This window comes from Salmo salar, chromosome 25, assembly GCF_965601325.2.
Source record: "Salmo salar chromosome 25, fSalSal1, whole genome shotgun sequence".
NCBI lineage: Eukaryota > Metazoa > Chordata > Actinopteri > Salmoniformes > Salmonidae > Salmo > Salmo salar.
The window spans coordinates 27264417-27280677 of record NC_138315.1 but is presented as its reverse complement, the minus strand read 5'-3'; the positions used below and the strand labels follow the sequence as shown (position 1 = coordinate 27280677).

General features: G+C 42.2%; 1 protein-coding gene across 1 annotated transcript; it reads left to right on the top strand.

The window, feature by feature from the left end:
- Positions 1–102: 102 nt before the first annotated feature.
- Positions 103–16039, top strand: heg1 (heart development protein with EGF-like domains 1). The gene is made up of 14 exons (XM_014173758.3): positions 103–747; positions 3569–4549; positions 4723–5796; positions 5986–6099; positions 6293–6424; positions 8726–8817; positions 9145–9200; positions 9419–9579; positions 9884–10018; positions 10448–10490; positions 10567–10604; positions 11835–11922; positions 12192–12369; positions 14256–16039. Exons 1-14 carry the CDS (start codon positions 426–428, stop codon positions 14397–14399), a joined length of 3558 nt encoding a protein of 1185 aa, XP_014029233.1. The 5' UTR covers positions 103–425; the 3' UTR covers positions 14400–16039.
- Positions 16040–16261: the final 222 nt, after the last annotated feature.

Below are 16261 nucleotides of genomic sequence, written 5' to 3'. Positions count from 1 at the left end.
GACTTTGTAACATCAAGTCGACATGTCATCTTTGAGGTCTCAACTCCACACTTGTGGCATGCATGTCGAGTTTACTATTGTATCTTACATTGAAGAAATCACTATAAAGTAACAGAATCAGAGATTGGTGATGTTCTGAAGTCTAGTTGAGTGTAACAAAAGGCTAGTCCGCAGACGGCCAACTGGGAATTGGGTGGAAACTGCTATCGCTGATGTGTGTGGGAGGAGCTAGGCGCCTCGGACATGCTTCTTCTTACATCACCACTATGGTTTTCGAATTTATTGCCCGTCATCGGATCAATAGGTGTTTAGGGTCTCCGAAGGGATTTTTTAAATGAGAAATTACTGAAGAACACAGTTTCCAATGTTGGCGACTCGCCGCTTCTTGTTTGGAATATACTCCTGCCTTTCGTGTCGTTTTGATTATGGAAACGTGTTCTTTGAGTCACGTAGTCCTAGCCCGTCTTTCTCTTGTGGTCCTCTTGATCGACCTGAGGCCCATCAATGCGTGGACGTACACCTCCAGCAGCAACGATATGGATAGGACACTGGTAACGAGGGGATACTTTTCTCCCAGCGTTACGAACTCTGAAGAAATAACTGCCTTACCAAAGTACTTGTTTACTACTTCGGGAACTTCTAAAGACTTTAGGGAAGTACCATCACCATCAACTGGAACAGAACAATACCACCGAGTCCGGCATTCTGATGACAGTGAGACCCGGACATTGAGTGAAGACAAATTAGGTAAGGGGTAGTAAGATGGGCACCTACAGACATATGGAAGAGGGTGCATTCTTTGGAATTCGCAAGTCGGTCAATAGTTCTACACACTGTCCCATCCCTGAATGTGGCACGGATCGCCCGCGGTGACAATATTTTAAGTATCGGTGTTTTTTTGTTGTTGTCAGAGACTATTTAAATCTCAGTCGTGATTTAATCATTGTATATAAAAGTAAACTATAACGGACTATTTATTGCACATTACAGGCTACTTGATCAATATCCCTGGGTCTATTTAGACTAAATTAAATAACAGCATTGAGGTTGAAAAACCCAGAACAAGGTCCTGGGCTGGCATGATTACACGTGGTCTGCGGTTGTGAGGCCAGTTGGGCTTACTGCCAAATTCTATAAAACGATGTTGGAAGTGGCTTATGGTAGAGAAATTAACATTAAATTCTCTGGCAACAGATCTGGTGTACATTCCAGCAGTCAGCTTGCCAATTGCACACTCCTTCAAAACTTGAGACATCTGTGGATTTGTGTTGTGCCAAAACTGCACTTTTTAGTGTCGCCTTTTATTGCCCCCAGCACAAGGTGCACCTGTGTAATTATTATGCTGTTTAATCAGCTTCTTGATATGCCACACCTGTCAGGTGGATGGATTATCTTGGCAAAGAAGAAATGCAAACTAACAGGGATGTAAACAAATTTGTGCACAAAATTGGAGAGAAATAAGCTTTTTGTTTCTATGGAAAATGTCTGGGATTTTTTATTTCAGCTCATCAAACATGGGGCCAACACTTTACATGTTGTGTTTATATTTTTGTTCAATATAATTCATCATAGTGATCATTTGAGACAATATACTAAAATGTGCTTGGCAGCTAATAGCCTAACAGTAGATTAGAATAATACACCTTTTACTGAACAACTTCTAAGGTTTACCTTTCAAACCAATGAATGTCTTTGTTGACTCTTGTTTCAGCACTCAGCCAGAGTTTTGGAAGTGTTGTTTACCTCCATAAATTCATATGAGGTATTGTCAGTGAGTAAATGTGAAGAAAGTGTTGACTCTTTCCAGTAATTATTTGCCCAGACTTCATTAGAGAGTAGAGCTATTATATCCTCCTTGTAAGCATAGGTTACTACGGTCACTACCAAGAGATCCGAACCTTTATGGCACAGGGGGCAGTGTGCTTGGCTGTTAACTGCAGGTGCTCTGGTTCAAGCACCATTTTCCCTTCTCAATCACTACATTGGATTGGTGGCAACAGCTGTCTCAAGCCTTTACTGGAATTGTACCTCAATCTGCACAGGGGTCGAGGTCTGCTTCTTGAGAAGGTGAATAGTCTGTCTCTGTATATAAATGTAACAGAGTGCTTTCTGTTCTGCCCCGAGCAGGGCGTGAACCAGCGATCTTCTGCAAAACAACACACACAATTCAAAACCAACTGTCTTATCCAGCGGAGGTTGGCTTCAGATCTCAGGGAAGTTGTGATTTTCTTTACAGGTGTACTCCAGCCAACATGCTTTGGGGCAACTTTCACATTCACTATATAAGCGTGCTACAGTCTCTGTCAAAAGGTCTGAGTCTGGACCTTTATGGAACAGCCAAGGGTGTAATTTGGGACAGAACCCATTTCATCATCGTCATGAACTGGGAACAACACAAATGATGGCGCTGGTTTAGAAAGAAAGAAACTAAACACACACAAGCTAACTCATTGGGCCTGCCATATGACTCCGGTCAAAAGTAGTGCCCTATATAGGGAATAGTGTGCTATTTGGGATGCATCCTAGGTCTCCCTCTGTGGACCGACTATACCATTGCTGAACTCTTCTTCCCTCTTTCTTGCGTACTGACTGTCTGACAGTTTGACTGTCTGAGTGTGTCATTGCTATGTGTTACATTCAGGATGTTATCCAGCACAGACAGCGCTCAGCTCTTCCTTGGCGCTGGCAATAGGTTATTGTTCCAAAGCCCTCCAGCAGCAGTGTTGGGTCAGTGCAGAAGTGCCAGGCACAGGCCTTCCCTACAGACAGGCATGCTGTCAACAGGCTGCCGCAGAGTAGATAGGCAGAGATTTCAGGCCCCGGACCAACTATAAACCAAGCTTTAGGCCTAGGTGGAGTTTGTAGGCCCTAGAGTAGTGGTGATACGGACAGGAACACTCCTCACCCGGGGTGTCTGTTTTGTTACCAGTAAATAGCTCACATATAGTGTCTGCATGTGTCGGCCTAGAACTGCCATATCTTAGTAGTAGGAGGTATAGTCATAGGTATATGTATCTTTACAAACAGAAACATCATTCGCCAAAAAAAAAAAAATCAGCAATGGACTTACCAATGAAATGTCATATTTATGTGACTTTAATGAGATATGTATGAACTGTTTTCATAAAGCTTATACAAACTATGAGCCAGAGAGCCAACTCTGCCTCAATATGAACCCAACAGACATCTGCGGGGGTTGACTGTATTTTAACTCTATGACTTTTGCTAGATCAGGATTAGGAAGGAAATGGCAAGGTCCCAAAGGCCTGAGTGCACCTCCATATTTAGGGCCCAGGCTTTTTTCAGGGTAGACAGGCCGGGCTGCCAATTGTTCTCCCCCCAAAATCATTACATCCACAGGTAGCAACTCCTGGCAACGTCTTCCCTTGCAGACAAGACCACTCTGGGGCCATCTGGTGGCCTGATTTGCACATTGCAGACATTTAAGTTTTGGTTTTGGGTGTCTTTCTCCCCAACTCATTATGTAGGCCCATGGGACACACTGCTTTTCTTGAATACAGAAAACTCATACCTATCATCCTTAATTGTATTTATTTATTTTTTACAGCCACTGAACAAAACACGCATCTCTCCACGGTCTCAACCCGCGGGGCATCAGAAGGAACCCTTAGTTTGTCGAAAGAGCAGATGAGCTCTACCATTGTAGTGTCCACAGAGGCTACCACACATTGGGAGGACCAGACCAGACTAGCACCAGACCACATACTAGAGACCTACCCTGGGCTTCGAGTGGACCTCAGGTCTGTGTCTGTGACACAAGCCAGACTGCCTCAGGACAGCCCTGATGCTGAGAACAGTCTCATGCAGGACCAGTCGGCGAACCAAGGCACCGTGGGTCTCGGAGAGGACCAGTCGACGAACCGAGGCACCGCGGGTCTCGGAGAGGACCAGTCGACGAACCGAGGCACCGCGGGTCTCGGAGAGGACCAGTCGACGAACCGAGGCACCGTGGGTCTCGGAGAGGACCAGTCGACGAACCGAGGCACCGTGGGTCTCGGAGAGGACCAGTCGGCGAACCGAGGCACCGTGGGTCTCGGAGAGGACCAGTCGACGAACCGAGGCACCGCGGGTCTCGGAGAGGACCAGTCGACGAACCGAGGCACCGCGGGTCTCGGAGAGGACCAGTCAACGAACCGAGGCACCGCGGGTCTCGGAGAGGACCAGTCGACGAACCGAGGCACCGCGGGTCTCGTGCATGGGCAGTCAACAGCCACTCTCAGACAGGACCAGTTGACAGACCTCGGAACCGTGGCTCTCCCCGTCCAAACTGACAGCACCTACATCTCCTCCACTGTGAGTCGAGCGGGAGAGAGGACTTTACTGTCTGTGACCTCCAACAACACCTCCATGTACTCTGAGGACTCCAACTCCTCCTCCCAGTCCCGGGCCTCCATCTGGGACCTCCCGCCTGGCCTCACTGGAGCCAGGGCTGGGGCCGTCACCATCAGGATACCCTTCACAGGACCTGAGCATGGGCATGATGCTACGTCTGGGTCTGACTCTTACCACCACACCAACTCCTCACAGGGTAAACAGCCCTCAAACTCCCTCGCTGTGAATATGTATGTCTGTGCATATATATGTACCGTATGCATATGCCTACTGGGGAGAATATGCAAAAGTATAATTTCCATTTCTCATGTAGTAAATGGACAAATAAATGAATCTCCTCCTCTACCTCTTCTATTTTTTTCTAAACAGAGTGGTCTGGTGGTTTCTCCTCCAGAGGGACCAACCCACTGACTGGACCTCTCAATGTGACCCAACAGCAGGACCTCACCTCTCTGGTTTCAGAGGGAACCCCCAACTCCACCCCTCCGCTCAGGGTGGTTGATAACCACAGCAGAGAGGACACAGACACCACAGGCTCTAGTCAGCCCTCCAGAGGCAGGACATCCCAGACAGAAGAGGGGGTCTCTGCTTCATCACAGCCCCCTGTGCTGTCGTCAGAAGGCCCCAGCCACCCCAACACCTCTCAGGGAGGAGAAACATATAGAGATTCTCCCTCCATCCTGGTCACTGGGTCTGAGACCTCCACCGAGTCCTCCACAGGTCCCCCTAGCACCCGGGGGGGCCAGGGTGAGACAGAGGGGGTCCCATCGCTCCCCACAGAGGACAATACTATCCTAGGCCTGGGTCTAACCACTGCTCCCCCAACACTACGAGACAGTGCCACTGCCCTGGATGACTCCCTGTTTCGGTTCCTCGCCACCCAGCCTCCCTTCATCCCCAAGACTCAGCGGCCGGCGGTGGCCACAGAGGTCCTGGTGTCCACCACACCTGTTACCGTGACAATAAAGTCACAGGTCACCGAGGAGGAGCCCTACATTGTTACCATGGCAACCAGCACCACACCGACCCCGCCTCTTGCTACGACGAGGATGGTTCAGCCCAGTACCGCTACTTCCATTGAGGCCCAGACTCAGCCCACCATCATCCCTACCACCACTATCACGGAGACTACCCTGGGTCTCCAGAGCTCTGCTTCCACCCCCCAGCCCCCGGGCACCACTCAGACTCAGTCCCAAGGGCCCTCAACGGGGGTGAGCTCCACCGACGTCACCACCTTGCACCTGGAGACCAGCACGGCCAGACAGGGGGACACCACGGCCCACAGCATCACCACCACTACAGCCTCCTCCTCCTACAGTTACAGCGTCCCCACCAGAAACACAGTGGAACTACACACAACAGGGAAACACTCTGACAGGGGGACCACTGAGATAGAAGTGATCACCGCTCCAATGGACATCAGATCTACACCGCAGACACCAGGTTTGTCGACACAGTATATCTTTCAATGCGTTGATTCTTCTGAAGTTAGTTTTGCCTTAAATTGAGCTGGAAAAGTGAAATGAAGATCCTAAAACCTAATGACTGTTTGAATCAGAAAATCGTAAGGAACTATGAACTGCATTGATATGAGATACAGTACCTCATTCTGAATCCTGCTCTCTTCTTTAGGTAGTGCCTGTGAGCCCAGCCCCTGTCTGAATGGAGGTTTGTGTCTACCCTATGGAGTGACTGGGTTCACCTGTGACTGTCTGTCATCATGGATAGGACCTACCTGCAATGAGGGTGAGCTCAATCTACAATTCCCAGCCATACTGTATGTTAGTATGTGAGCTATTGGTGAAGTCTATGTATTGCTAATGGTATTGAATGGTATAGTCTTTGTGGGGGGGAGCGGGGTGCGTGCATAGTCAGCTGTATATTGTGTTGACCTGCTCTCTCTCCTCTGTCCTTTGTCTCTGTTGTGCTGTTGGTTCAGATGTGGATGAGTGTGAGAGTGGCCCCTTGGGCCCCTGTCCCAGTGACTCTACTTGTGTTAACACCAGGGGCTCCTTCAGCTGTGAGTGTCCCCTGGGTCTGGACATGGAGCACGGAAGAGACTGCACGCGAGGTACGGCTAAACAAACAGTACAGCCTTTGTTTACGAAGTCTCCTATGACAATACACATTTATACAATATTTAGGTTCTTATTTAATATACAGTATAATAATACATAATAATAATAATATATGCCATTTAGCAGACACTTTTATCCAAAGTGACTTACAGTCATGTGTGCATACATTTTATGAATGGGAATCAAACCTACAACCCTGGTGGTGGCGCCATGCTCTACCAACTGAGACATACAGGACCAGTTTGGGTTATAATAAAGTAAGACAGTTGCACTATAAATCTTATAGCTAAACATACTGTACATATCGGTACTTTATTTACAAAGTCTCATATCACATAACATTGAAAATATAAACAATACGCAGGGCCTTGTAGATTAGGTTATGGTAAATGTTATGTTATTCGGTTGCACTCACTTTATAGAGGGGGTCTATATACAGTGTGTGCAAATTAGGTAAGATAAGGGAGGTAAGGCAATAAATAGGCTATAGTGGCGAAATAATTACAATTTAGCAATTAAACACTAGAGTGATAGATCTGCAGAAGATGAATGTGCAAGTAGAGATACTGGGGTTATGTTATTAGGTATGGTATAGGTTGTGTTATTAGGTTATGGTATAGGTTATTAGGTTATGGTATATGTTATGTTATTAGGTTATGGTATATGTTATGTTATTAGGTTATGGTATAGGTTATTAGGTTATGGTATATGTTATGTTATTAGGTTATGGTATAGGTTATTAGGTTATGGTATATGTTATTTTATTAGGTATGGTATATGTTATGTTATGGTATAGGTTATGGTATGGTATTGGTTATGGTATATGTTATGGTATAGGTTATGTTATGGTATCGGTTATGGTATAGGTTATTAGGTTATGGTATATGTTATGTTGTTAGGTTATGGTATAGGTTATGGTATAGGTTATTAGGTTATGGTATATGTTATGTTATTAGGTTATGGTATAGGTTATGTTATGGTATAGGTTATGGTATAGGTTATTAGGTATGGTATATGTTATGTTATTAGGTTATGGTATAGGTTATGTTATGGTATAGGTTATGGTATAGGTTATTAGGTATGGTATATGTTATGTTATTAGGTTATGGTATAGGTTATGTTATTGTATAGGTTATGGTATAGGTTATTAGGTTATGGTATATGTTATGTTGTTAGGTATGGTATAGGTTATGTTATGGTATAGGTTATGGTATAGGTTATTAGGTTATGGTATATGTTATGTTATTAGGTTATGTTATAGGTTATTAGGTTATGGTATATGTTATTTTATTAGGTATGGTATATGTTATGTTGTTAGGTATGGTATAGGTTATGTTATGGTATAGGTTATGGTATGGTATAGGTTATGTTATGGTATAGGTTATGGTATAGGTTATTAGGTTATGGTATATGTTATGTTATTAGGTTATGGTATAGGTTATTAGGTTATGGTATATGGTATGGTATAGGTTATGTTATGGTATAGGTTATGGTATAGGTTATTAGGTTATGGTATATGTTATGTTATTAGGTTATGGTATAGGTTATTAGGTTATGGTATATGGTATGGTATAGGTTATGTTATGGTATAGGTTATGGTATAGGTTATTAGGTTATGGTGTATGTTATGTTATTAGGTTATGGTATAGGTTATTAGGTTATGGTATATGGTATGGTATAGGTTATGTTATGGTATAGGTTATGGTATAGGTTATTAGGTTATGGTATATGTTATGTTATTAGGTTATGGTATAGGTTATTAGGTTATGGTATATGTTATGTTGTTAGGTATGGTATAGGTTATGTTATGGTATAGGTTATGGTATGGGTTATGGTATATGTTATGGTATAGGTTATGTTATGGTATCGGTTATGGTATATGGTATAGGTTATGTTATAAGGTTATGGTATTAGGTTATGTTACTAGGTTATGGTATAGTTTATGTTATGGTATAGGTTATGTTATGGTATATGGTATAGGTTATGTTATAAGGTTATGTTATAAGGTTATGGTATTAGGTTATGTTATGTTACTAGGTTATGGTATAGGTTATGTTATTAGATTATGGTATAGGTTATTAGGTTATGTTATGTTATGGTATAGGTTAGGTTGTGGTATAGGTTAGGTTATGGTGTATGTTATGTTATAGGTTATGTTATGGTGTAGGTTATGTTAGTAGGTTATGATAAGACATTACTACACTTTTTGAGGTATTTATTCAATATCAAGCAGGTTACCTAAAAAAAATGACTAAACTTTACAGACTGTCTTAAACCTTAGTTTTCCTCCACAGCAAAAACCTTCCTGGGCACGTTCAGTTTCAACGTCCCCCTGCTCTCCAGGAGCGCCACACTGTATGAGATCCAGAGAGAGATCAACCAGCTGGTAAGGAGCACAGGGACATGGTGGGAAGTAGGGTTGCAAAGGGAGGGAATATTCCCTGTGTATAACCCTGAATATTCCCTGCAACCAGTCATTTTAGAATATTTCAAGAATTTTGTACATTTGCTAAATTACCGGGAGTTTTGCAACCCTAGTGGGGAGAGAGAAATTACTATCACTGATATACAGTATACTATTGTGTATTGTGGATCTGTTGTATTGAGGCAGCAAACCTGTTCAAACACGATAATAGATGTATTTTGAATGCAAGGAAGGTATAGTTCATGTATTATAAGGTGATTATTAATAATAGTTTTTATTATTTTACAGCTGAATGCCTCACTATCAATTCTGCGTGGTTACCGGCGCTCTTCTTTGAGTAAAAAGTGAGTTTCTTCTTCCCCCGTAAGATTGGCACTTACCAATTTACTCTGAATGCAAGACAACAAGCCATACTCTCTTGGTTCTTCTGTATTTTGTATGTAAAGTTTCCTAAAAAAAAAAAACAATCAGAACAAAAACTCTGACGCTTTCAGCATGACCTTCGTGTGTTGTGATTTTAAATGGACTTCAAATCAAGTTTGCTGTGACGTGTGTGTTCCAGAGGGGAGGACGGGGTTCGTATCTCTGCTGTCAACATGTTCTCCATCTCTACTGATGTGACCAGCTCTGACGTCTACCACATCATACAGATGTCTCTGAACAACTGTAACAGTACTGCTGGACACTGCCGAGTGGTGGTCACTCACCAACTTTCCTATCATGGTACAGCACTCTCTCCCTCCCATCCTCACCGTTTTCCCGGTAACCCCAGTCTTAAAGGGATAGTTCACCATAATTTCAAAATGACTTATTTGTTTGGTTACTTTAGCAGTCTTTGGGGACAAGGACATAATGCAATCCACGCTTTGGGTTTGTGTACGCAGCCACTGCCACCATCTGCTAACTTAGGCATTTCCTAACCATAAAACAATGGAAGTCAATGTACGACATTAGCATGTTTTAAATATCATACCTGACCCTGTTACAACCATCCTTACCACACCTCTCTCCTCTCTCTGTCCCTTAGTTGAGAGTCTGTGTCTGGCCCAGAATACCCAGTGTCACCCTGAGCATTCGTTTTGTACCGACTCCAATGGGACAGCCTACTGCCAGTGTCAACCAGGGTACTTCAAACTCAATCCTGAGGATCAGTCCTGCATAGGTGAAGCCTGGGTCTGGGAGAGGGTGGAGGGAGAGGATAGGATAGGCCTCAGTCCTGCATAGGTGAAGCCTGGGTCTGGGAGACGATAGGCCTCAGTCCTGCATAGGTGGGGCCTGGGTCTGGTGGAGGGAGGATAGGCCTCAGTCCTGCATAGGTGGGGCATGGAAGGATGGAGCGAGCAGATGTTAGAGCACAACATAGCGTTTCCTATTGACATGTTCAAGTAGCCCCCCCCCCCCTCCCTCCCCTGTTTCAGTCTTTTTTTCCGTTTGGTGCCAAGTGAATATGACCCTGGGTCAAGCTTCTGTAAAATTCACTTCATTATTTTTATTTCATTGTAGCAAGCATCGTATTGAAAAGAAAATGTATTATATAACTGAAATGTTCTTGTTTTGAAATTATTGTAAAATAACATTCCTTATTTTACAGAATGTGGTGATGGTCTGAAACGGGTCAATGGAACCTGTGTCAGGTAAGCAATGACAACTCCATGGACCATTCTGTTAATTCATGCTTTGGTCTTTTATTTGGTTGTTTATATCTTTCAGGTGCACATTTGGATTTGGAGGATTCAACTGTGGAAATTGTAAGTAGGAGAGTTTAATAACAAAAATAATTATTTAAAAAGTTTGAGGAAAAAGATGCAATTGAGAATCAAGACAACATAATCATTTAAAGGTATCCTTCAGGATTTATCTTCTTCCTCAGAGTCAGATGAACCATAGTCACGGGAGGTAGGTGTGCTTAGGGTGCTGCAGCATCCCCTAAAAAATCTGAATGAAATAAATTATTTTAAGAATTTTGTTTTTGTTTTTCTTCACAAAAGTAGTGCACTGGGCTTTTACTAGCCCTGTATAAGCAGACCGATACAGCCATCTGTTGCACGGGCAAAAAAATGTTATGCAGTCATAATCACAATGAAGCTCCAGAGCCCTATACTGCGAATTAGCGAGTTCATCTCGGGATTACCGTTATCACGAAAGTGGCTCACCTTTTAGCCAGGTGCATTTTTATGGCATTGAATCCTTCAGAACTAACCTGCTCCGGGACAAGCTAACTCCATTTATCCTGAAGTGTCTGAGCCATGAGTTTAGGACCAATGAAATCAGATACTCTCCCTCTCGTAAAGATTGTGCCATCATCCCTTGCATTTGAGGAAGAAGACTGATTATTTTATTAATCAAATGTATATTTTTTGTGTAAAAGATACCTATCACATTACACATTTAGTTAAATAAAGGTCAAATAAAATAGTAATGACAGTGTTTTCTTTCCAATCTTTGTTTTTCATAGAATTGTGTTTTGAAATTTGCGAAAAGCATACTGACAGCCGCAACCAACCAGAGACATATAATCCATAGATGACATTTTCCATTCATGTCAAGACTGGCAGCCATTGTTAGTGTTCCCGTGAGTTTAACAGTCAAATTGCCAGGGTTAACGATAAGTAATTAAAAAAAGACGACTCTTTTAAAATCCTATTTCACACCATAGCCTACTGAATTTGCAAAATAACTTTTCTGTCATTTTGATTTCGGCACAAATTAAAATGTGGCCCATGGATTGATGTTTCAGCATTGTGTCAATGAAGAGTTTGGCGTTCGACTAGCAATGTAGGACATGCACGCGCAGTTTACAAACCTGCTAGAGTTGGCGGCAGACGGACGAGCGATATCCAACGTCGTAGTACGGATGAAACCTGAGCTGGAATGTGAAGCTGGCTAGCTGTAAAAAAAAAGTCTGAGTAGATCTAACTTGCTTTGTAGTATACCACTCAGACCTCCAGTTTATTCATAATGTTTTGCGTTTCTACTAGTCTACAAGCTGATAGCTGTGGTGGTATCGCCAGCAGGGGGTGGCCTACTCCTTATTCTCATCATCGCTCTCATTGTCACCTGCTGCAAGTAAGACTCAATGACACTACTACTGTTGTTAATACCATCTAATAACTCAATAATAGAATTACAAAACCTAATTACTTATTCACAGTCCATGTTGTATTATATTTAGCAAACTAATAATATCTCAATTAGAAAACCTTATTGTCCACACAATTTGGAAATAACTTAAGCATTAATAATGATGTAGTAACGCAATAATAACATGCAAATGTTTTTCTAAACTCAGTCAATGTACTGCCATTGAACTAATGTTTGTCTCTGTCTCTTTACAGGAAAGACAAGAATGACATCAATAAGATTATTTTCAAAAGCGGAGATTTTCAGATGTCGCCGTACGCAGAGTTCCCGAAGAGTAACCCTGTTTCTATGGAGTGGGGGAGGGAAACCATCGAGTTACAGGAGAACAGTAGCACCAAGAACCTGCTACAGATGACAGACATCTACTACTCTGTACGTATAGAAACTACTACTCAGTACTTATAGAAACTACTACTCAGTACGTATAGAAACTACTACTCTATACGTATAGAATCTACTACTCAGTACGTATAGAATCTACTACTCAGTACGTATAGAAACTACTACTCAGTACGTATAGAATCTACTACTCAGTACTTATAGAAACTGCTACTCAGTACGTATAGAAACTACTACTCAGTACGTATAGAATCTACTACTCTACGTATAGAAACTACTACTCAGTACGTATAGAAACTACTACTCAGTACGTATAGAAACTGCTACTCTACGTATAGAAACTACTACTCAGTACGTATAGAATCTACTACTCAGTACTTATAGAAACTGCTACTCAGTACGTATAGAAACTACTACTCAGTACGTATAGAAACTGCTACTCTACGTATAGAAACTACTACTCAGTATGTATAGAAACTGCTACTCTGTACGTATAGAATCTACTACTCAGTACGTATAGAATCTACTACTCTGTACGTATAGAATCTACTACTCAGTACGTATAGAATCTACTACTCTGTACGTATAGAATCTACTACTCAGTACGTATAGAAACTGCTACTCAGTACGTATAGAAACTACTACTCTGTACGTATAGAATCTACTACTCAGTACGTATAGAATCTACTACTCAGTATTTATAGAAACTACTACTCAGTACGTATAGAATCTACTACTCAGTACGTATAGAATCTACTACTCAGTACGTATAGAAACTGCTACTCAGTACGTATAGAAACTGCTACTCAGTACGTATAGAAACTGCTACTCAGTATTTATAGAAACTACTACTCAGTACGTATAGAAACTGCTACTCAGTACGTATAGAAACTGCTACTCAGTACGTATAGAAACTGCTACTCTACGTATAAAAACTGCTACTCAGTACGTATAGAAACTGCTACTCTACGTATAGAAACTGCTACTCAGTATGTATAGAAACTACTACTCAGTACGTATAGAAACTACTACTCAGTACGTATAGAAACTGCTACTCAGTATGTATAGAAACTGCTACTCAGTACGTATAGAAACTGCTACTCAGTACGTATAGAAACTACTACTCAGTACGTATAGAAACTGCTACTCAGTATGTATAGAAACTGCTACTCTACGTATAGAAACTACTACTCAGTACGTATAGAAACTGCTACTCAGTACGTATAGAAACTGCTACTCAGTACGTATAGAAACTGCTACTCAGTACGTATAGAAACTGCTACTCAGTACGTATAGAAACTGCTACTCAGTACGTATAGAAACTGCTACTCAGTACATTTAGAAACTGCTACTCTGTACATTTAGAAACTACTACTCTGTACATTTAGAAACTACTACTCTGTACATTTAGAAACTACTACTCTGTACATTTAGAAACTACTACTCTGTACATTTAGAAACTACTACTCTGTACATTTAGAAACTACTACTCAGTATGTATAGAAACTACTCCTATAGCCGTGGTATATCAGACCGTATACCACAGGTATGACAAAACATTTATTTTTACAGCTCAAATGACATTTTTAAACAGTTTATAATAGAAATAATGCACCTCAGGTTTGTGATATATGGCCAATATAATATGGTTAAGGGCTGTATCCAGGCACTCCGTCATACCCATAGTATATTGTCTGATCAGCATCCAGGACCCAAACCAGGTGGTTTGTAATAAGACAAACATATGACATTTCTCCAGAAAACAATAGACAAACCAATTAGACAGAAGGGCCACTATGTTTGTTATTTTTGCTCCACCGCGTCAGGTTAGGATTAGCATATATCTCTCTCTCTCTCTCTCCCTCTCTCCCTCTCCGCTGTTGACACTGACCACCTCATCTAATTTTCCTGTGTTGCAGCCTGCTTTGCGTAACTCTGACCTGGAGCATAACGGCCTCTACCCGTTCTCCGGCCTGCCGGGCTCCCGTCACTCCTGCATCTACCCCGCTCAGTGGAACCCTTCCTTCATCAGCGACGACTCACGACACCGGGACTACTTCTGACACCCAGCTACTCCACCTCTGCCTCCTAATTTACACTTCCACTTCACTCGAACGTCCGCTCCCATCCACACAATGTCCGCATCTGCGCACCTCCTTGGAAAAAGGTCCTGCGGACGAGGAGATTTGTCAGTGTGGAAATGTGCACCATTTCGTTTGGCAGACCTAGCAGACAGCTCAGAAGTGGAAGGTGTAAATTAGGCTTTAGCCTGGTCCCAGATCTTTTTGTGCTGTTGCATACTCCATCCATTGCTGTCCTTGTCAAGCCATATGTGGCAATGAGTGATAATTAGTTGGCATGGTAGTACAAACACACTGGAACGCAGGCTACCTCTGCCTGGGTAGGGTTAAGTAAAAGGGCTGGCACTGGGGCTAGGCCTGAAGGTAAATTTGTATCCACTGCGCTGGACTGTGGGTGGACTGAAGATCGACTGCAACAAAAACACTTCACACTTATTTTGATTATATGATTTGATCATATGATTTGATTATATGTCAAAAGCAATAATCCATAAATTATAAAAGTTACCATGAATTCATAATGTGTGGATAAATGTCTGTTCTGCAAAGTGAGTGTGTTTGTGTGTGTACACGCGTGTGTGTGTGGACACCCATTTGCCAACTGCTGTGAATTGTAGATTAACATTATTTTATTTCACTGAAAATACAGGTTGAAAAGACAAAGCTGCCGAATTGTTTTGTGTGTGTGTGTGTGTGTGTGAAGTATTGTTACATTGTGAAGATATTTAACTGCATATGAGATGGAAAAAAACATGTATGTCAAAAATGCTATGTATTTGTCAGATGAGGAATAGATGAGGAATAGATGCACCAAAGTGGTTTCGTATGACAGATTGAATGATGGTCAAGGTCTGCTGCAGTCTGTTGGTCTGAACAGTAGAACAGTTGTTATTTATTGAATATTTCAACTGTTAGAAATGTATGAAGACATTTTCAACATCTTGCATTGTAAGAGGGACTCATACCCCACACTATTCTATAAGAAGTAACATCTGAAGTTTGGACCACAAAAGGGTGTGTGTGTGTGTGTGAGTGAGTGAGAATGCCTAGTTTCAGATCTCGTTGATTGTTTGCATAAAGATGTACTTCAAAAACAGCAGGCTTAATTACAAATGGATGGCGTTCCCTTACATTTTTTTGTATTTCTTGTCTTCCTTCTAATATGAATGGTCTCTTACCTCTGGCGTTTTAGTCAGACATGTATTTAATAATAAATAAGATAGTTCTGTAAAACTGCCTGTCTGACTCTTTAAAAGTGATCATTCTGGGAAATTGTATTTGCATGATCACACTCAAACTTAGGGCCTATTGTCACGACTTCCGCCGAAGTCGGCCCCTCACCTTGTTCGGGCGGCGTTCGGGCGGCGTTCGGGGATCGACATCACCGGCTTACTAGTTACCACCGATCTATGTTTCCCTGTTCGTTTGGTTTTGTCTTAATTATACACACCTGTTTCATATTCCCTGATTATGTTCATTATTTAACCCTCTGGCGTTCCTGTTTGTCTTGTCTGTGATTGTTACCTGTTTTGTATTGTTGGAGGTGTTTCTCCCAGCCATGTTTTATTACTGTGGGAGAAGTTGGATTATTGTTTTTGAGTAAAACGTTTTGTTTGCACTCATCCCTGTGTCCTGCGCCTGACTCCGATACTTCTCCTACGAAAAGCATTACACCTATATTATTGAGGTGTTTCAGAGTAGGAGTGCTGATCTAGGATCAGTTCTGCTTTTTTGATTATAAAGAATATGATTAAATGGCCATGAGGGTCCTGATCCTAGATCAGCAATGCTACTCTGAGATGGTTTATGAATACAGACTGTTGTTCATCTCATAGTGATATGGG

Excerpts from the sequence above, each read along its gene's own strand:
- heg1 (XM_014173758.3), top strand. The coding sequence starts at position 426 with ATGGAAACGTGTTCTTTGAGTCACGTAGTCCTAGCCCGTCTTTCTCTT. Across the intron at positions 748-3,568 it reads ATTGAGTGAAGACAAATTAG|CCACTGAACAAAACACGCAT; the intron begins GTAAGGGGTAGT and ends TATTTTTTACAG. Across the intron at positions 10,605-11,834 it reads AGGATTCAACTGTGGAAATT|TCTACAAGCTGATAGCTGTG; the intron begins GTAAGTAGGAGA and ends CGTTTCTACTAG.